The sequence below is a fragment of the Molossus molossus genome, unplaced genomic scaffold (genome assembly GCF_014108415.1).
Source record: "Molossus molossus isolate mMolMol1 unplaced genomic scaffold, mMolMol1.p scaffold_m16_p_20, whole genome shotgun sequence".
Lineage (NCBI taxonomy): Eukaryota > Metazoa > Chordata > Mammalia > Chiroptera > Molossidae > Molossus > Molossus molossus.
In genome coordinates this window covers 30,242,982-30,263,981 of record NW_023425356.1, presented here as the reverse complement: position 1 = coordinate 30,263,981, position 21,000 = coordinate 30,242,982, and the positions used below count along the sequence as shown (strand labels likewise).

Sequence of the window (21,000 nt, the reverse complement as noted above, 5' to 3'; positions counted from 1 at the left end):
CAGCTGATCAGCCTGAGTGAATCCCTCTCATTGATGTGCCAACAGCAATCAAGACTCAATTACAACAGTAGGGTATACAGTCCACACTAGGGGTACACTACAAGGGCCCAGCTCGGGTGGTCAGGGAGGCTTTGCCACTGGACCCCACAGGATACCTACAGCAATAGGCCACCCTATGAAGCCTAGGAGATGTAGCAACTCTATTTAATACATAGAAACAAACACAGGGAAGCAGCCAAAATGAGGAGACAGAGAAGCATGTCCCAAGTAAAAGAACAGAACAAAATTCCAGGAAAAGAACTAAACAAAATGGAGATAAGCAATCAATTTGATGTAGAGTTCAAAGCACTGGTTATAAGGATGCTCAAGAAACTTAGTGAGACCTTCAAAGAACTTAAATAGAACTCCAAGGAACTTAGTGAGAACATCAACAACATAAAAAGGGACCAGTCAGAAATGAAGGATGCACTAACTGAAATAAAGAATAATTTACAGGGAATCAATAGTAGAATAAGTGAAGCCAGGAAGCAAACCATAAAATTGGAATATAAGGAAGCAAAAAACATGCAATCAGAACAGCAAAAAGAAAAAAGAATCCAAAGAAATGAGGACAGTGTAAGGAGCCTCCGGGACAACTTCAATCATACAACATTCACATCGTGGGGGTGCCAGAAGGAGGAGAGAGAGAGAGAGAGCGCGCGCAAGAAATTGAAAACCTATTTGAAAAAATAACAGAAAACTTCCTTAACTTGGTGAAGGAAACATACAAATCCAGGAAGTGCAGAGAGTCCCAAACAAGATGAACCCAAAGAAGTCCACACCAAGACACATCATCATCAAAATGCCGAAGGTTAAAGACAAAGAGAGAATCTTAAAAGCAGCAAGAGAAAAGCAGATAGTTACCTACAAAGGAGGTCCCATAAGACTGTCAGCTTATTTCTCAAAAGAAACTTTGCAGGCCAAAAAGGAGTGGCAAGAAATATTCAGAGTGATGAAAAGCAAGAACCTACAACCAAGATTACTCTATCCTGCAAAGCTATCATTTAGAATTGATGGATATATTAAGAGTTTCCCAGACAAGAAAAAGCTAAAGAAGTTTATCACCACCAAACCAGTATTATATGAAATGCTGAAGGGTCTTCTTGAAGGAGAACAAAAAAATATGAACAATAAAATGGCAATAAATACATATCTATCAACAATGCAATCTACAAACAAAATAAGCAAGCAGAACAGAAACAGACTCATGGATACAGAGAACTTTTTGTTGCTTGCCAAATAGGAGGGGGCTAAGGGGATGGGTGAAAAAGATGAAGGAATTAAGAAGTACAAATTGGTTGTTGGACTGATGAACCTCAAAGAAAAGGGGGAAGGGAGGGCAGGATGAGATAAACCAAAGAACTTCTATGCATATAACCAATGGACACAAATAATAGTGTGGGGAAGGCAGGAGGGGGTCAATGGGGAAAAAAACGGGGGGCATCTATAATACATTCAACAATAAAGACAAGTTTTAAAAAAATAAAGACATTGTCTCAAAATTATTGAATAATATACTCCATGCATTGTCTACACACTATATTATAACATTTCAGTTCTCTCTGTTTGGTGGGAAATGATCCCATGCGGTAGGGTCTTGCTGAATAAGTAGAGACTGAATGTAAATATTTAACAGGGGAGATTTGAGAGAACCAGACAGCATTAAAGCAAAGATACTTGAAATGCAGGGGATCTCATTGGGTCTCTTTAATAAATGTTTTTAGAAATTATTTCATATTTGTGCTACCCTTTCTATTTTTAAAGTTTCTGCATCCCAGGGATGAAGTTATGTTGTAAGAATTACATGTGGAAATGCTTAGGGGCGGCGCCTGTTGGTTTTCATCTTTCTCTATCTAACACTGTCCCAGGGATCCACATGCAGTGGCTTTGAACCACTTCTATCACCATTTCTCCTCCCATCCATCCTCTATTCCCCATTGCCCACTGGAAATATATGCGCTCCAAGGCCTTTTAGGAGCCTACAAACGGAATCTCACCTCAACACATGATGGTGTTTCAAGACAGAGGCCACCAGGACCCCATCCCAGGACATAAGGAGTTACTCTAACACACACACACACACACACTCACACACACACACGCAACAACCTGTTCTCTGTGTTCACGTTGTGCTTCCTTGTTTTCTCCACGTTGCCATCACTAGTTTACCTTGCTTTATTATCCCTACTTCAATTTAGGTCATTTCCCTCTTTCTCTTATTGTAATGCAAGTACATCTGGTCTGTTGGTATTCCCCTAACATTAATTTTTATTCTAGTATTCACTTTCTATTATTCTTTCTTTTTTTAAAAATTACATAATGCCTCTGAGTTTCTATTTTTCTTACATTCAAATGTATTTATTATAATTAGGTGTAAGTAATCTGCCTATTTTCTTATGTCTTCTGGTAAGTCTTGCCTTAGCATTTATATATTGAGAGACATTGTGTTTTATTATACATTATTTTTTCTTTATTATAATTAGCTTTATTTGCATTTTAAAAGGGAAGTATGCAGCCTGGCTGGTGTGGCTCAGTGGATGGAGTGTCGTCCCATGGACTGAGAGGTCCCGGTTTGATTTACCCTCAGGGCACATGCCTGGGTTGCGGGCTCGATCCCCAGTGGGGGGCGTGCAGGAGGCAGCCAATTAGTGTTTATCTCTCGCATCTATCTCTCTCAAAAAATCAATAAAAACATATTTTTAAAAACGGGATGTATGTAGATTGGTCATATCATCTATGCACTTTCTTTCAGGATGGGGGCGTTATAAAAGGAGTGTGGCCTCTAATGGGGTTGAGAACCACTGCTCTACAAGGGGAGAAAGGTGTTAGGAACTCTCCACCCACAGAGGGGGGAAAGGATGCAGCCTGTCCACTCAACTGGTGGGTGGGCTAGAACCAGGCTTCCTTAATAGTCCAGCCCTACCCCAAGTCCAACTCATCTTTTATCTTCCATAACTCAACCCCACAGACCGCAGCTGGGGGAAAGGAGGTCGAAGCCCCTCTGTCTAACTCCCCGGGGGGTGCTTTGCCCTGGATTTCTTACCTGGTACCCTGGACCCCGGCAGCAACAGGTTTTGCTCAATCGCTTGTCGCCCCCTAGGGTACAGCATGGGTACTACCACAAAACAAGCAAACTACATACAAGGTGACTGTTCATACTTTTCCAAAGAGAAACACAGATTCCAACTCTCCCCACATGCTCCTCCAAATGCAGTCAGGGGCCTGGATACTCCCAGGTTTCCTGCCTTGGACAGCAAAACTGTCCAAGTTTTGCTGAGGAGTAGAAAGCAAATGAACTGAACCTGAAGGCCTGGGCGAGGGGTGGGGTGGGGGTGTGATAGAAGAGTCAAGTGGGGATAGAAGATGCTCCAGGTGGCCAACGCATGGAGGGGCAGTGCCCCTTGGGAAGGACCGGGAGCCTGTGACTTTCAACAGCCACTTGGGTGTGTGTGTCTGTAGTGGGGGGAGAGTTAATGATTTACCAGAGGCTCCTTTCACAACTTACCAAGGGTCAGCTTCCCTTGGGCATGTACAAGCTCGGCTCTTTGTGCGCCTCATCCCTGGCCAGCTTCAGCTCCGGAAGGACCCCAGGCAGCCCGCGGCATGCTCTCCATCACCGAATGGCAAAGTGAGTGTGAGGGACCCCGCTGCGGAGGGGCTGGGCTGGGTGTCTAGGCTAGGTGGGGGCCAGCACGATGGCCCTCCAGCTGCGGTCTCTTTGTGGGAGGTGACCTCTGGAGCCAGGGCCTGGAGCTGCCGTGTTGGCACCCTCCACGCCGCAGGGCCGTGCTGGGTGTGGCTCCTGTACCTTCCAGGGGTTGGGGGGTCGCTCGAGGCCCCAGAGAGCCACAGGCTGCTGCCTGGGGGACTGGCACTCACGCTGGTGCCTTTCCCACCCAGGGTTCTTAAACCTGGGTGCTGCCATGGTGGACCCAGGAGGCCGCTGCCCATTCAGACGTCTTCCCCCCCCCCCAACTCTCAGGGTCCCCTGTGGCCCTTGGGTCTCCTGTCAGAGAATGAACTCCACTCCACTCTTCAAATCACCATAGCCTCACTCCTCAACGACCTTCCCCCTCCTTGGGGAGTGGGCAGTGAAGCTGTCTGCAGGTCTGGGAGGGGTGGGCAGGGCTCTGTGAGTTTCGTGTGCCCTAGTGTCTCCACTGTGAACTGGAGGTGACACTGAGCAAGTGTGTCCCCTCTGGTGCCGAGCACTGTGCCGGGCACGGAGCACACAACAGTGAATCGACAGACATGGCCCCTGCTTACTGTCTAGAGTAGGACAGAGGAGATTAGCAGATAAAGAAGTCAGTCAGGTGGTGATTCCTCTGAACAAAAATAAAACAGGTATGGGGGCCAGGGAGAGTGAGGCCGGGGGTTACTACTTTGTATGGAGTGGTCAGGAGAGGCTTCAGTGAGAAGCAGCCTTTTGCACAGACACCCACAGGAAGTGAGAAAGAAAAGCCAGACAGCTGTCTGGAGGGAAAATGTTCTAGGAAGAGGGGACAGCAGGTGCAAAGGCCCTGAGTCATGGGCATACCTATTGTATTTGAAGAACAAGGGGGCTGGTGCTGCTGAAGCAAAGTGAGTAGAGGGGAGAGTACAAGGAGTTTCGTTAGGGAGACCACTGAGAGACCAGACTGTGTAAAAATTTTAGTTTTATCTCCATAAGATGGGAAGCCACTGGAGGGTTTTGTGCAAAGGAGTGATATGATCTATTGGTGTTTTTATAAATTTTTTTTTTTTATCCTCACCCGAGGACATTTTTCCATTTTTTGTTAAGGTAGAGTGGGAGGGAGAGAGAGGAACAGAGAGAGAGAGAGAAACATCGACGTGAAAGGGACACATCGAGTGGCTGCCACCCGCACAACCAACCAGGGCCGGGGACAAACTGCAACCGAGGTACGCGCCCTTAGCGGGAACCGAACCCGGGTCTCTCAGGGCCACAGGCCGACGCTCTAACCGCTGAGCCAAACTGGCCAGGGCTATTCGTGTTTTTAAAAGATCACTGTGGGTGTTGGATTGAGAACTGAACTGTACTGTAGAGAGATGAGGTCAGCAACAGGGAGACCAGTGCTGAGCAAGAGGTGGTGGGGGGGACGGGTGCTGAGGAGAGGTGGGGGGGGACGGGTGCTGAGGAGAGGTGGGGGGGGACGGGTGCTGAGGAGAGGTGGTGGGGGGGGATGGGTGCTGAGGAGAGGTGGGGGGGACGGGTGCTGAGGAGAGGCGGTGGGGGGGACCGGTGCTGAGGAGAGGTGGTGGGGGGGACGGGTGCTGACGAGAGGTGGTGGGGGGGACGGGTGCTGAGGAGAGGTGGTGGGGGGGACGGGTGCTGACGAGAGGTGGTGGGGGGGACGGGTGCTGAGGAGAGGTGGTGGAGGGGATGGGTGCTGAGGAGAGGTGGGGGGGGGACGGGTGCTGAGGAGAGGTGGTGGGGGGGACGGGTGCTGAGGAGAGGTGGTGGGGGGGACGGGTGCGGAGGAGAGGTGGTGGGGGGGACGGGTGCTGAGGAGAGGTGGTGGGGGGGACGGGTGCTGACGAGAGGTGGTGGGGGGGACGGGTGCTGAGGAGAGGTGGTGGAGGGAATGGGTGCTGAGGAGAGGTGGGGGGGGACGGGTGCTGAGGAGAGGTGGTGGGGGGGACGGGTGCTGAGGAGAGGTGGTGGGGGGGACGGGTGCGGAGGAGAGGTGGTGGGGGGGACGGGTGCTGAGGAGAGGTGGTGGGGGGGACGGGTGCTGAGGAGAGGTGGTGGGGGGGACGGGTGCTGAGGAGAGGTGGTGGAGGGGACGGGTGCTGAGGAGAGGTGGTGGGGGGGACGGGTGCTGAGGAGAGGTGGTGGAGGAGACGAGTGCTGAGGAGAGGTGGTGGAGGGGACGGGTGCTGAGGAGAGGTGGTGGGGGGGACGGGTGCTGAGGAGAGGTGGTGGAGGGGACGGGTGCTGACGAGAGGTGGTGGGGGGGACGGGTGCTGAGGAGAGGTGGTGGAGGGGACCGGTGCTGACGAGAGGTGGGGGGGGGGGGACGGGTGCTGATGAGAGGTGGTGGAGGGGACCGGTGCTGAGCAGTGAACTGGTGGGAAGTGATCAAGGCTAGATCTGTTCTGAGGAAATTTCTGAAAGGGTTTGCTGATGGATTGGATGTGGAATGTGAGAGAAAAGTCAGGAATATCTCCAATATGTTCAACCTGTGCATTGGAAGGGGCGAGGAGGGGGACGCAGGCGTGCTCAGTTCCATGTGCTGCATCCACTGGCATCCAGGGGAGATGTCAAGTAGGAAGCAGGGACACGAGTCTGGGAGGGAATACAAGAGTTGCCCGCATATAGATGATATTTAAAAGCAGGAGACTCTACGAGATCAGCTGGGGCGCAGTTTCCCAGCCTCCCCACTCTGGCATTTGGGGTGGGCTAATGCTTTGCTGTGGGGTCTGTTCTGTGCACCACGGGATTCTAGCAGCATCCTGGCCTCTCCACCCGAGATGCAAGAGCACTCTCCCATTTCCAGTTCTGACGATCAAAAATGTCTGCAGCCCTGGCTGGGTGGCTCAGCTGGTTGGAGCATCGTCCTGCACACCAAAGGGTTGTGGGTTCAATTCCCGGTCAGAGCACTTACCTAGGTTGCGGGTTCCATACTCGGTTGGGGCAAGTACAGGAGGCAACTGATCGATGTTTGTCTCCCCCCCCCCCCCACTTCCTCTCTCTCTAAAATCAATAGAAACATAGTATCCTCAGGTGAGGATTTTTAAAAAAATGTCTCCAGACATTCCCAAATGTCCCCTGAAAAACAAAGCCACCCCTCCCCAGTTGAGGACAACTGACCTTAATATTTCTAAAACCACAGAGAGAAGAGGTCTGAGGCCTGACCCAGTGGCAAGCCAAGAGTTTATTAAACCAAAATATGCTAAGTCCTCTGAAGACTATGCTGACTTTTATAAAAGAAAGAAATGAGGGCACCAGATTTAGGGCGTGGAGAGTGGAGCAGTCTCCCTGAGGAGCTGACATTTGCACTGAGACCTGAAGGATGAGGATGCATGAGGCAGATAAGCAGTGGGAGGAAACAGCACAGTCAAAGGTCCTGAGGCAGGAGGCTCAGCATGGAAACAGTGGTGTGGCTGGGCTGTGGCGGGCAAGGGGGCAGTGGCAGGGGATGAAGCAGGCCTAGGCCACATCGTGCTGGGCCGGTAGCCAAGGAAATGGAAGTTTCATCTCAGCCCAGTGGGAAGCCAGGAAGGATTCTACGCTGCGCACGGATGTGATTGGAGAGTATGTTCTCCCAGATCCCCGACTGCCGTATGAGGAAGGGATGCGAGGGTGGTGTGAGTGAAGAAGCATGGACTAGCAGGAGAATGTTGGAGGGTCCAGAACAGACACGTGTGGTAAGAGTGGAGAGAAAAAGACAGATTTCAAGATACATTCGAGAAGAAGTGAGTGAGCAGTGGGGACACTCGGTGATGGCCCCCAGGCTCCAAAGCTGCCCGTTGGGTGGTGGCGACATTTTCATTCATTTGAGGAAAACCGGGGGGGGGGGGGGTGCAAGTCCAAGGAAAGTAGATCAATAGCTCAGGTTGGATCTGTTGAGTTCAACATGCTTGAAGAGAGAAAACCAAGCAGATTTGCTAAGCAGGCAACTGGATATCAGTTTGGAAGCTCGAACTCATCACTACTCATTTATTTGGGCTAAATAAATAATAATATATTTAATATATTAAAGACAAATTCAACACTGCCAGCACACAAGTGGTGTTTAAAGACCTGGGAACGTGTGTGTGAAAACAGATTGAGAAGTGACCCTGGGTTGAAGCCCTGAGCAATCAGAATCCCAAGAGGAAGAGAGACGAGTCGGAGCTGGCAAAGGAGAGCAGGCGAGCAGTCAGAGAGCAGGAAAACCAACAACACGCCGTCACGGAACCCAAGAGAAAGGCCATTTCAAGAAGGGAGTGGCCAGCCGCTGACAGATGAGGACCGACGCCTGTTGGCTGGATTTGGGGACATGGACATCACGGATGGCCAAAGCAAGAGCAAAGTCTGTGGTAGAGTATTGGGGAGGAAGTGACTAGACTGGGTGGATTAGGCACCTTTTCTAGAGCCAGATTTCTGGGATCAAACCCTGCTCTGCCAGCGGCTGGCTGTGTGCCCCGGGCAAGGGCTTCATCTCTCCACGTTGCGGTTCTGTTTGTGAAATGGGGCTGACGGCATACCCACCTCCTAGGCGGTTATGCAAATTAAATGAGTTAACAAGACGCACAGCACTTAGACGGTGCCTGGCATCATGTGCTTATTCGTGTTGGTGGTCGCTACTATCAATCACTATTGTTCATTTTAAAAAGTGAAGGAAGGCTCTTTCTCTCCCCATTTTTCTCCTTCCTCTTCCTGAACCTTTCAGTCCTAAAGCCACTCGGGGCAGTGGTACCCAGAGTAGGTGTCAGAACCCTAACCAAGTGGAAGGGGGTTCCCACTGAGGTTGGCCTGGTGCCAAGGCAGGGCAAGGAGGGTATCTTGGCAGTGTCGGGGCGGGGAGTAGAGAGGAAGTGTATAGTGGTGGACCCTGGCAGACACCACCTTAATCAAGTGGTTAAAGCAACATCAGCATCTGCCCTTGCCGGTGTGACTCAGTTGGTTGAGCATCATCCCATGTACCAAAAGGTCGCTGGTTTGATTCCTGGTCAGGGCATATGATAAGGGAGTCAACGGATTAATGTTTCTCTCACATCGATGTGTTTTCTCTCTCTCTCTCCCCCTTTCCTCTCTCTCTAAAAATTCAATAAAAACATATTTTAAAAAACACATCATCAGTAATGGGCCAAATTAGGAAGAACACAGCATCCCATCTTGATATTTCTTCATGACTGGTATCTAGTCATGAGCAAACATCAGACAAGCAGACAAATACAAAATAACTGGCCCAAATCGTCAAAAGTATCAACATCGTGTCAAGGAAAGACTGAGGTACTGTTCCCGAAATAAGAGACTAAAGAGACATAAAGCCAGCCCTGGCCGGTTTGGCTCAGCGGTTAGAGCGTCGGCCTGCGGTCTGGAGAGACCCGGGTTCGGTTCCCGCTAAGGGCGTGTACTTCGGTTGCAGTTTGTCCCCGGCCCTGGTTGGTCGTGCGGGTGGCAACCACTCGATGTGTCCCTTGACGGCGATGTTTTTGTCTCTCTCTCCCTTCTTCTCTCTCCCTCCCACTCTATCTGTACAAAAGATGGAAAAATGTCCTCGGGTGGGGATAAAAAAAAAAAGAGAGAGAGACATAAAGCCAAATGCCATGTGTGATTCTGAACTGGATCCCTTTGTTTAAAACAGTGTTACTGGAACAGCTGATGGAACTTAAAGTAGTAATGTATCAATGTCAATTTCTTGATCCTGGTCAAGGAAAACCACACCAAAGTATTCAGGTGATAAGCTAGCCCATGGCAACTACTCTCAAATGGTTCAGGAAAAACATTTTTTGTATTGTACTTGCAACTTTTTTGTACATTTGCCATTTTTGAGAGAGAGAGAGAGAGAGGAAGGGAGAAATGAATGGCACAGCCTTGGGCCAGAAGGATCCATCCACCTGCTTCAAGAGATACTGCTTTCCTTTCTGGAGCAAGGAAGACACTGCACCTGGCTTCAGTTAATACGAACTTCAGCGTGGGAATTGGGGCAGGCCAGCTCATCTGCAACAGGTTGCAGGCTGTGGGCTCTTCTTGGCAGCTTCTCTGGAGCTACAGGTTGGGATACTTGCTAAACAGGGTGGCCATCAGCCTGCCATGACAGGCAGACCTAAAGCTGGTCTGTCTCTCAGATCTAGAGAGATCGCTGCTTCTCATCAGGTGGTGCCCTGGAGAGCCAGGCCTCCCTGATGTTACCAGAGCCTCCCCATGGTCCTTTGCTCCAGCAGGGGGCGCACTGCCCCTTCTGCCTGCGGACACTTCTGTCACTCCTGGTGACATGCCCCCCATGCCTCCACCCTCTGCCATGAAGTTCCCCAAGAAGAACTTCAGGAGCAACCCTAGACAGTAACTTAACTGAAATTGCCACAAGAGATATGAGAGATGGAAGAAGGTCTGAGACTTGTATGTGAGAAACAGATTCTGACCATTTGCCGTGAGGTTTCGTGGCCACGGCGCAGTTTCTCCACTGAACCCTGGAAGCACCAAGTGTGGCCGGGAAAGAAGGCGCCCAACACAGGAAAGGCGTTACACCAGCCTTGAAGAAGAGTGTGGAACAAATGAAGAAAGTAATAATTATGTAAACCAGCAAACCACTGTTGCAGAAGAAAGTATAATATAGGAGAAAAGACATAAAGTGTGAGTTTGAGAAATGTATTCTGTTTCCACAAAGTGAGGAAGAAGCTGTTCTTCTGTGTTTACAGGATGCACACGTGGATGTTTTAACAAAACGAAATGAACACTAGTAAAATGCTCACCTTGTGTTTCTCCACAAAGACATCCGCCTAAGGGAGATAGAAAAGAAGGACGGACTGTCAGAACTGGAATCAATGATGTCTTTTTGTGGCAGGTGTAAGCTAAGAGCAGATATTTTTATAACAGGCATAAAAACTTAAAACACCTTTGTCATTCAAATGAAAGGATACAGTTGTAGTCTTCCCCCACACTATTGCAGCTTATATAAAATTATCACAACAAAGGAGATGTAGTTCCGGATCCTCAATTTAGTGTCTCTCAGGATAGAAAAATCACACAATATGGAAGGACAGGACAGGACCTTCGTAATGATCCGAGGGGGTTGTGCTGCCCCGTTTCCTGGGCTTGAAGAGATTGATTTCAGACAGGCGTTTCTGGGAGGTGGACGTAGGATACAAGCCAAATAGATCCTGGAGGTTGGTCAGAAACAAGCGGAATCAGCATTAGTACAGATGGATTCTGGGCAGCTGGAATATGTTGACAGATACAATGTTGCTTTGGGTCCTAACAGAACCCAGCACTGCGAAAGACACCCAACAAGACTGGCACTTTCCTGGACTCATACACTGAGTGAAGTTTATAATTTGAATGATAAATCTCATCTCAATATTTTTAAAAATCCTTTTGAAGAAGCCCTTTGGCCTTATTTCTGTCCTGGAGCTGGTCCTAATTGTCTTAAGGTCTGTGTGGTAACAGATTAGAAAGATTAAGAACCCAGAGATGATTGTGTTATTTCACTTGTAAATGGATCTCATTCAGAAAGTTTAGTCTCATTTACTTTGTCTCTGTTTTGTTTTGTTTTTACAGTTCTGCCTCTTAACAGCCAGACTCATAACTTTTTACAACTATCTATAAAAGCCTGGCAATAATAGCAATTTCATAGAGATTGTGAGGATCAATTTTAAATGTTAGTTAACAAGTTCAGTAAAATTTTCTCTTTAAAAATTACCTATATGCTTTCTTTTTCAAAATTAAGCCAACTTTAAATTTTAAAAATTAAGCCATTTTAAAAAAATTATACATGCTGTAGTTTTATTTTTTTATATGTTTTTTAAATTATTATTATTATTATTATTATTATTATTTAGAGAGAGAGAGAGAGAGGAAGGGAGAGAGATAGAAACATCAATGTGGGAGAGAAACATTGATCAGCTGCTTCCTGCACGCCCCCTACTAGGATAGAGCTCCCAACCCGAACATGTGCCCTGACTGGGAATTGAACAGGGACCTCTTAGTCCATAGGACGGCGCTCAATCCACTGCACCACACCAGCCAATCTGCATGTTGTAGTTTTAAAAGGCACTCATACCATGTACCTATCCACCATACATTTTACAATTAAGAGAAAATAAGGCATTCTCGTGATACTAAGTAAATAAAGCAAGTTGCAAAACTGTATGTCCAACATAAGCTTAGAGTTGTACAACCTCATCAGTAATTTTTTAAAAGGACACAACACAATTCTATTTATAATAGCATCAAAAAGAATAAAATACTCAGGGATAAACTTAGTCGAGATGGCAAAAGATGTGTGCAGGCATACCTGGGAGATATCGAGGGTTTGTTTCCAAATCATCACAACAAAGCAAGTCGTGATCTTTCTGCTGGTGGAGGGTCTTGCCTTCACTTTGTAAAAAAAAAAAATCTGTAAAGCATAATAAAACAAACAATAAAATGAGGTATGTCTGTATACTGAAAACTACAAATTGTTACTAAAAAATTGTAAATGATATAGGTAAATAGAAAACATACTGTGTTCATAGGTTGGGAGATTCAATATTGTTAAGACGTCAGTACTACCCAAAGCAATCTACAAATTCAATATAATCTCTATCAAAATCCCAATGGTGGGCTTTTGTTTGTTTGCAGAAATAGAAAAATCCATTCTAAAATTAATTTGGAATCTGAAGGGATGTTGAATAGCCAAAGTAATTTTGAAAAGGAAGACCAGAGTTGGAGGTTTCACACTTTCTAATTTCGAAAGGTATTACACATGCCCTGGCTGGTTTGGCCTAGTGGGGAGTGTCGGCCTGCTTACTGACCGAAGAGTTGCAGGTTTGATTCTCGGTCAAGGGCATGTACCTGAGTTGAGGGCTTAATCCTCAGCGGGGGCATGGAGAAGGCAGCTGATAGATGTTTCTATCTCTCTCTACCTCTTCCTTCCTCTCTCTCTCTAAAAAATCAATAAAAACATTTAATAATAATAATAATAATTGTCATGAGCACCCTGGTATGATTATAGTCTTTCCTGTAAGTCCTGACCTCTGGATAGTATCAGGGGTGCCTGATTGAGGCCGGGACCCTAGGTGGTCACTTGGCCCTCTAAGTTCCTGACACCAAGTAATAACAGTGAGCCCACACAGGTGACTGTGCTGTCAGCGTAGCTATTATTTGTAGATTTAATCCAAATTACAAATACATCAGAACACACATAAGAGTCCCAAATGTCCTTCGGTCTGGGCTATTTGCAGAGCAGTGGTCACTGGTCACTCAGAGTCACAGAAGCCTCTGCGTTGAGGGGTCCATGTCTTACAAGGAAGACTGCAGGATCGGCTCGAGAAAGCAAGGCCTCGGAGTCATCAACAGCCACCAAGCCAGACACACGCGCTGTCAGCCCAGCTCATTCCCAGGAGGGCAAACAGCAAGTGTTCCTGTTCTTGGTTTCACTTTGATCCTTCTTGTGGAGGTGTCTCCCTTCTTGTGCACTTGTCAGATGTGCTTGTGATCTCCGAGATTAGTCCTCAGAATCCTGAATCGAAACATTTGGCAATGTCCACAGGTGCCTAGTCATCCTTATCACTTGTATCTGTGGGATCCTCCCTTGGCTGCAGCCCAGAGCTAGGCTGTGGGCCCAGACCTATATGTGTTCAGATGATAAGGTTCAAACTCAAGATGGAGTTAGTTATGCTCACTCTGCTTTCCACTGTAATAAAAAATAAAAGATTAAGTCCGGCCGGTGTGGCTCAGTGGCTGAGCGTTGACCCATGCACCAAGAGGTTGCCAGTTCGATTCCTGGTCAGGACACATGCCCAGGTTGTGGGCCTGATCCCCAGTGGGGGGCATGCAGGAGGTGGCCAATCGATGTTCTCTCTCATTGATGTTTCTATCTCTCTCTCCCTCTCACTTCCTCTCTCTCTCAAATCAATGAGGAAAAAATTAAATAAAAAAAAGATTAGCCCTGGCCAGTTTGGCTCAGCGGTTAGAGCATCAGCCTGCGGTCCAGAGAGACCCGGGTTCGGTTCCCGCTAAGGGCATGTACCTCAGTTGCAGTTTGTCCCCGGCCCTGGTTGGGTTGTGTGGGTGGCAGCCACTCGATGTGTCCCTTTCATGTCGATGTTTCTCTCTCTCTCTCTCTCCCTCCCACTCTATCTGAACAAAAAATGAAAAAATGTCCTCAGGTGAGGATAAAAAATAAAAGATTAAAAAACAAACACAAAACCCAAATAACTAGCGTTGGTGAAGAGGTGAAGAAGCTGAAACCATTGTGCACTGCTGGGTAAAAAGTAAAACAGAGCACCCGCTAAGGAAAATGGTATGCAGTTCCCTGAAAAACTAAACATAGAATTACCGCATGATCCAGTAATTTCACCTGTGAGTATATCTCCAAAGTATTGAAAGCAGAGCCTCAAAGAGATATTTGTTCACCCATGTTCACAGAAGCATAGTCCCAACAATAAAGAGGTGGAAGCAACCCACGTGTCCACCTGCAGATGAATAGATAAGTAAAATGTAGTATACACATACAGTGGAATACTACTCAACCTTAAAAAGAAAGAAACTTCTGACTGACACAGGCTACAACCTGGATGGACCTTGAGGACATCATGTTGAGAGAAACATGCCAGTCACAAAATGACAAAGGCTGTGTGAGTCCACTTCTCCAGAGTGGCCACATTTGCAGTGACAGAAAGTAGAAAGGTGGGTGTCAGGGGCACTGGGAGGCAGGAATGAGGTGTTAGGGTTTGATGGGTACAGAGCATCAGTTTTGTATGATGAAGAGTTTTGGAGATGGGTTTTGGTGATGGTAACACAACAATGTGAATGTACTGAATACCACTCGATGATGGTTCACTTAAAAATTGTTGAAATGGTAAATTTTACATGTATTTTATCACAACCGAAAGTTTCCATTTAGTTCCATTTAAAAATGAAGCAATACAATAAATTGTCATTTGTTGACTCTCAGACTGGCAAAGATAAGTAAAATGAACAATTCTGTGTTCCAGAGAGGTTTAAGAAAAGAGCAACTTTATATCCTGAATTGTTACAACTCTTCCTGAAGGGAGCAATCTGAAATATGTACCTGGGTTGCAGGTTCAATCCTCGGACCCAGGTGGGGTACATGCAGGAGGCAACCAATTGATGTGTCTCTCTCACGTCTATGTCTCTCTCTTTTTCCCTCTCCCTCCCTCCCTCCTTCTACTCTCTCTAAAAATTGATGGAAAATTATCCTCGGGTGAGGATTAACAACAAATGCAGCCCTTGACCCAACAAGGGGGCCTTAATATCCTGCATTTCTCTGCTGCTCACAGGCTCTGAGCCCTGCAGCTTCCAAGAATGCGCAGCAGAGGGGCTGCCACAGGGCGGGTGGGGCGGGTCCCACCTCCAGTGGAACTGCAGGGTCCTTGTGGTTGAAACTGGGAGGCTCAGGGGTATGTGGTGGGGCCCACAGGAGATGCTGCAGGGGGGAGGCAGGAAGAGGGAGCAGGTACCGGCTCAGGCACAGGCTCCATGTGGAGAGACGAGCACACTACCGATTGATGACCTCTGGGTTTCCAAACAAGCGTGAGAGGTCTCCAGCAGAAAGCTGGGGACAGGGACAGTTACGGGGAGGAACAAGACAGTGTGAAGAATTGTTCAGGAGGGCTAGCCTCTTGAGGAACAGGCAGGACAGCCGGGTGGTTTCGAGACCCTTGGGGGCTGGTGGCCTGGGGCTGTCAGTGGCCCCTTCCGCCTGAGTGTGGGTTGGGCATCAGCACCTCCCAGCTGCAAGTGGACAGCATTAGCATAGGCAGATGGGGTGTTCAGCCAGGAGCCCAGCCCTGATAATGATCTGGACGATGCAGCATTCGAAGCCAAGAGAAAGCTGCAAATGGAACATGGGTTGTTTTGAGGATACAGTGCCATGATGTATAGAACCGACCAACAGTTTCAGGTGCTAAAGGTACATTGGTGCCTATCCTTCCCTTCTGTCCCGCCGTCCCCTGGGAGCACCGAAGCTCCCCAGCCCCTTCTCCGCAGAGGGCCCCGTCCAGTGGTGACCAGGGAAAATCCCAGCGTCCTCACCCTCTCCCCAGAGCCCATCCCACCACAACCTCCTTGCTGTTGCAGAGATTGGTGTGGGCACCGCCAGCTTTGGTGTCTTCTTCATCCTCTTTGGAGTACTCCTGTACTTTGATACCGTGCTCCTGGCCTTCGGAAACGTGAGTGCCCCTGACCTGTGCACTGTCCCCAACCTTCCGAGGTTTGCCTTGCTGGAGTCAGCCCCAAGTTTCTTCAGATTGTGGCCACCCAGGGGTCAGGTGCCATCAAGCCTGGGCCGGCTGGGGATGGACGTAGGGTCTGCTGGGCAGAGAATCTGAGGACCTGGATTCTCATACCAAGCTCTGGGTACGGCTCTGGGAGTGCCGAGAGGAAGCGACACTGCCCCTCCATGGGAATCCCGCCAGCTAGACGGGGATGTCACAAGAACACACGGGGCTGGGGGGAAGGCGGGGGAGCAGCAGCCACCTTGGAGGGAAGCGAGCATACCCAGCCGGAGAAGGAGGCGAAGGACTTTGGAAAGGCAAATGCGTGTGGGGTTGGATGAAGCACGTTGAGGCAGACAGAACATGCTGGAAGAAAGCCAGAGTGGAATTTGACAGGAGCTTGGGCACTCATAAGGGATCCCTGGGAGCCAAGCTAAGACCGTGACAGGGCCAGGGGACAAGTGCCCGGAGTATAATTCCACGGGCCGTGGAGCCCGGCGGTTCCCTGTGACTTGGGGTGTGGCTGCTGACCCTACGTGGGCCTCAGCTGCCACCTTCCTAAAGTGGAGAGAATCTCAATATCTATCCCATCTTCCTTGGGAGGTGTGACGGGAAACGAGTCATATATGAAGAACTGATTGGGACCCAAGAAATTGGGTTGAGTTGGTTGAGAAATTTGGGAACTTCCAAATTCTCCTTGCGCAGCCCCCTGCCTCTGGGCAGTTTCATTCCTAAGCGGCTCAGGTTATTCAAGGCTCTGTAATTTTGCCACATGGCTGGGTCATCCTCTCTGAACCGGTCCCTCCCCCATGCCCGATGGTGGCTCTGGGCCTGGCCCCTGGCTCCGGGTGTGTGTGTGTGTGTGTGTGTGTGTGTACTCAAGCTCTCTTCCTCTCCGCGCAGCTGCTGTTCCTGACTGGCCTGTCCCTCATCATCGGCCTGAGGAGGACCTTCTTCTTCTTCTTCCAGAGGCACAAGCTCAAGGGGACCAGCTTCTTCCTGGGGGGTGTGGCCATTGTGCTCCTGCGCTGGCCCCTCCTGGGCATGTGTCTAGAAACCTACGGATTCCTTAGTCTCTTCAAGTGAGTGCAGACCCCTTTTTCGGGTGGACCACCCGGGCCTCTGAGTAGCTGGGACCAGCCCCCCGGATTTGGGGAGCTCGGCCTGCAGGTTGTGCAGAAGCTGGGAACCATGGCAGGACGGAAGATGGGGAGGGGCATCGGGCAGACACTCGGAAAGGCCCCTCCGACAATGGGCTACAGAATAAATCACAGGGATCTGCCAATCCGTCAGCACACAGTGAGCACCTGCTGTGTGCCCAGCCTTGTGCCCGTCCCCAGGGAGGGCACACAGGGCCCATGCTCAAGCCGAATAATCCAGGTGGGGAGGGAGGGCAGTGAGCTAACATTTCCTAGGCCCCAAACATGCACCAAGCACCCTCACCATCATAATCTCACTTGGCCATCTCCACACCCCACTGAAAGATCGAGCTCTACAGACAAGGAAGCCAACACTCAGAGAGGCTGCCTCTGCCGAGTCACACGAGCAGTGGGCAGAGGATCTGGCCTTGATCCAGGTGCCCCTGGCTGCTGGCTCCACCTCCTCCGGCCTGTCCAGTGTCAGCCTAGGCCTGGTGACAGTCAGGGTGGGGCTCAGTGACCATGTGTAGCCATTGTCAGGGCCAGAGTATGTCCCAAGGGAAGCAGGACCTGAGACAGGCCTTGAGGGAAGGGCGGGGTCTACGAGAAAGCTGGAGAAGGAAAGAAAAGGATGCTGGGGAGGGTGGGGTGTGGCCGGGAAGACTCCCAGTGTCCCTGTGGTGCTGTGGGGAGAATAGGGGTGGGATGGGGATGATGGGAGCTGGGAGGATCATGGGAAGGAGCTGGGGTCTGGAACCCCAGCGTTCCCATAGGAGCCCTCATTCTGCTCAGTGTAGCTTTGAGAACACCCGATTAGCCTGAATGCCTAGATTCATAAACATCATGCAGCATGGCCTCAAGAAATCAAATTTTCTCACGCATGTTCTGCCATCCATGTATTTAATATTCAGTCATTTGTTCAGTGTCAAAGATATAAAAAGCACATATTATGTGCCCCATGCACAGCTAGGTCTGAGGACACAGCACTAAACAGGGGGACACGTCCTGAGGACTTGCAACTCAATAGAGAGGACAAATAATTCTGACAGTCATCCAGACCGTTTATTAAGAGCTTGGGACTGCGAGCAGTCATCCAAACCCAGTCAGGCGGGAAAAAGACACCTTACAGCAGCATCGCAGGGGGAGTCAGAGCTGGGAGCCCTCGGGGAAGCAGGTGAACCTCAAGAAAGTGCAGCCCAAGAAAAGGAAATCACTCAGGCAGAATTCCAATGTCTGATCCCATGACCTCTCCGCTGCACACAGGGTTCCCTCCCCACGTCAGCCTCGGTGCCTCTGAGCCTTCTGAAGGGTCACCCCTGTGTCCCCAGCCAGGCCCTGCAGGGTGTGTTTAATGAGAGCAGGAGGCTGAGGCAGGAGGCAGAGCGTCCTACAGCAGGTGGGGACCCCCAATCTGAGGAGCAGAAGGCAGTAACAATAATAACAACAAACATTTCCTGAGCATTTCTTCATGTCAGGCCCTTGGAGATAGATACTATTATCAACTACACTTTACAGCTGGAAACAGACCAGAGACATTAAGGAATTTGCCCAAGCTCATACACTGCGAGTAAGTGGTAGAGCCAGGATTGGAACCCAAGGGATCTGACCCCAGGGACTTCATTCTCAACTACTCCACTTGGCTGCCTCCAAAACCCCAGGGGTGCAGAACCAAGCCCAGGGGCCCACTCTCTTGGGAGGCGAAGCTGGAACCCTCCCAGGCCATCACTGACCCCTCCCTCCACCCCTCTGTTCCTAGGGGCTTTTTCCCTGTTGCCTTCAGCTTCCTGGGCAATGCCTTTAACATCCCCTTCCTGAGTGCGGTAAGTGCATCGAGCACGTGTCCTGGTGGTGGGGCTCTGGGGAGGGGCACACAGAGTTGGTAAAATTGCTGCCCAGGTCCAGTGGACCTTCTCCACCTCCCCTTGCCCAGGTTGCCGAGCCTCAGCTCCTCTTCCCCTTCCTGCTCCTTCTCCATCTGACAAGCGCAGCTGACGCTGAGGGGACCCGTGAGCAGCTGTGCCTAAGGAATGGGTATAGAGGACGGTGGCTATTAATAGCTCCTTATTATAGCCAAAGAAACAGAAACTCAGAGAGTCTAGGTGACCCAAACAGAAAGTGCCAGAGATTTCTGGGGAGCTGGCTGAGTCTGGGCCCCAGATGTGGAGCGGACGTGTGATAGCTAAGGACAGCAGGAAATCTGTGGCAGAGTCTTGGGGCAGGCACAGGGCAGTGGTCCCCAGCGCTTTCCCTCCTCTTCCTCGGGAGCATCTGACAGAACAGGAGCTCTCTGAGAAGCCCAGCGAGGCCCTACAGAGAGCACGCTGACGCTCCAGCCAGCTGGGCACATCCCTGTGACCAGCTCTCCACATCTGCGCTGGCCCCGGCTCCCGCCTCTCGCAGCCAGCTCCATCAAACCTACATATGAGTCTGCTCTCCACTCTTTGTTTGGAGTAATGATTCTTGGCTCCCACAGCTGTTCCAGAGGCTTCAAGACACCAGCTCAATGGTCTGAACGGCAGAGATGAGCTCCTTGAACTTGGGTCACTGGCTGAGGGGGCTGGAAAGAAAATGGGGCCACCCTCTCGGGCCCCCGTCCTGCACTGATTCATCGATCCCGCACACCCAGACGTCTCCAAGTCCAGAAGGAAGAAGGATGGCGTCAGGTGACTGACCTTAAACCTCAAGTCAACTCAAGAAGCCGTCGGGGTCGTTGGGGCAGAGGTCCAGGGCCCCACAGAGATCGGACTGGGGCTGGTACCACATCCCGCTGTGTATTTATGGGACAGAAAGCAAAGATTAAATCCCCGAGATGTGAGCGTGTCTGAGACTCAAAGTCAGTGTCTTTAGCCTGTTGAGTCCATCTCCTGGAGCAGGGCAGGCTGACGCACACTTCATTCTACATAGCGAGGGGCAGGCCTGCTCTTATAGGCTCTTTTTTTAAATCCTCACCTGAGGATATTTTTCTATTTATCCTCAGATAGAGTGGGAGGGAGGAAGAAAGGGAGAGGGAGGGAGGGAGGGAGGGAGGGAGAGAGAGAGAGAGAGAGAGAGAGAGAGAGAGAGAGAGAGAGAAACATCGATGTGAGAGGGATACATTGACTGGTTGCCTCCTGCACAACCCTGACCAGGGCTGGGGACAAACCACAACCGAGGTACATACCCCTGACCGGAATTGAACCTGTGACTCTGTGACTCTTTGGTCCATGGGCCAATGCTCTACCACTGAGCCAAACCAGCCAGGACTTATAGGCTCATTTTTATCCTGTAGAGTGACATAATGAGTTCGCAAGTCCGTTAGCAGAAAGCATTAGACAAGTGATGGGTATAAATCCTGTGTACTGGCAGGAAGTGCTTCTCAACCATTAGGTGGATATCTGCCCAGGACACCCCCCCAGGTCCAGCCTATGCTGGGAGAGCTTCCTGTCTGAGGGCAGAGACATAGCCTCTGAAAGAAGGAAGTCTCTGTTCTAGGGAGCCCCTCTCCTCGTCCAAGAGTAAGGATCATTATTGCAGGCCCAAGAAGGAGACAAGAGGCCATTGCGATGTATATATTTAGACGATATCTTTGAGGGCCCTCTGTGTCTGTACAGTGGGTGCTGAGGGTGCCTTCATCAACATGGGGAATACAGCGATTACAGAATGCTATGATCAAGGGTGTCGAATGCGTGAAGGTGGGGTCCTGAGAGCAGCACCTTCTGATACACTGTCGCCTGGAAGTCACTTCTCTGTGCTCCCTCAGCACGTCCCAGGTGCATCCTCCTCTGGAGTCACCACTGTATCTGCTTTCTTTCTTTTTTTTTTTTTTTATCCTAACTCGAGGACATTTTTCCATTTTTTTATTCAGATAGAGCTGGAGGGAGAGAGAGAAACATCGATGTGAAAGGGACACATCGAGTGGTTGCCACCCACACGACCCAACCAGGGCCGGGGACAAACTGCAACCGAGGTACATGCC

The 21,000-nt window shown here is 49.8% G+C and overlaps 1 protein-coding gene across 1 annotated transcript; it reads left to right on the top strand.

Moving 5' to 3' along the window:
- Nucleotides 1–3,642: 3,642 nt before the first annotated feature.
- On the top strand, nucleotides 3,643–19,557 carry GOLT1A (golgi transport 1A). The gene is made up of 5 exons (XM_036273276.1): nucleotides 3,643–3,667; nucleotides 15,770–15,861; nucleotides 16,810–16,988; nucleotides 18,802–18,865; nucleotides 19,519–19,557. The coding sequence occupies exons 1-5, from the start codon at nucleotides 3,643–3,645 to the stop codon at nucleotides 19,555–19,557; spliced, it is 399 nt and encodes a 132-aa protein (XP_036129169.1).
- Nucleotides 19,558–21,000: the final 1,443 nt, after the last annotated feature.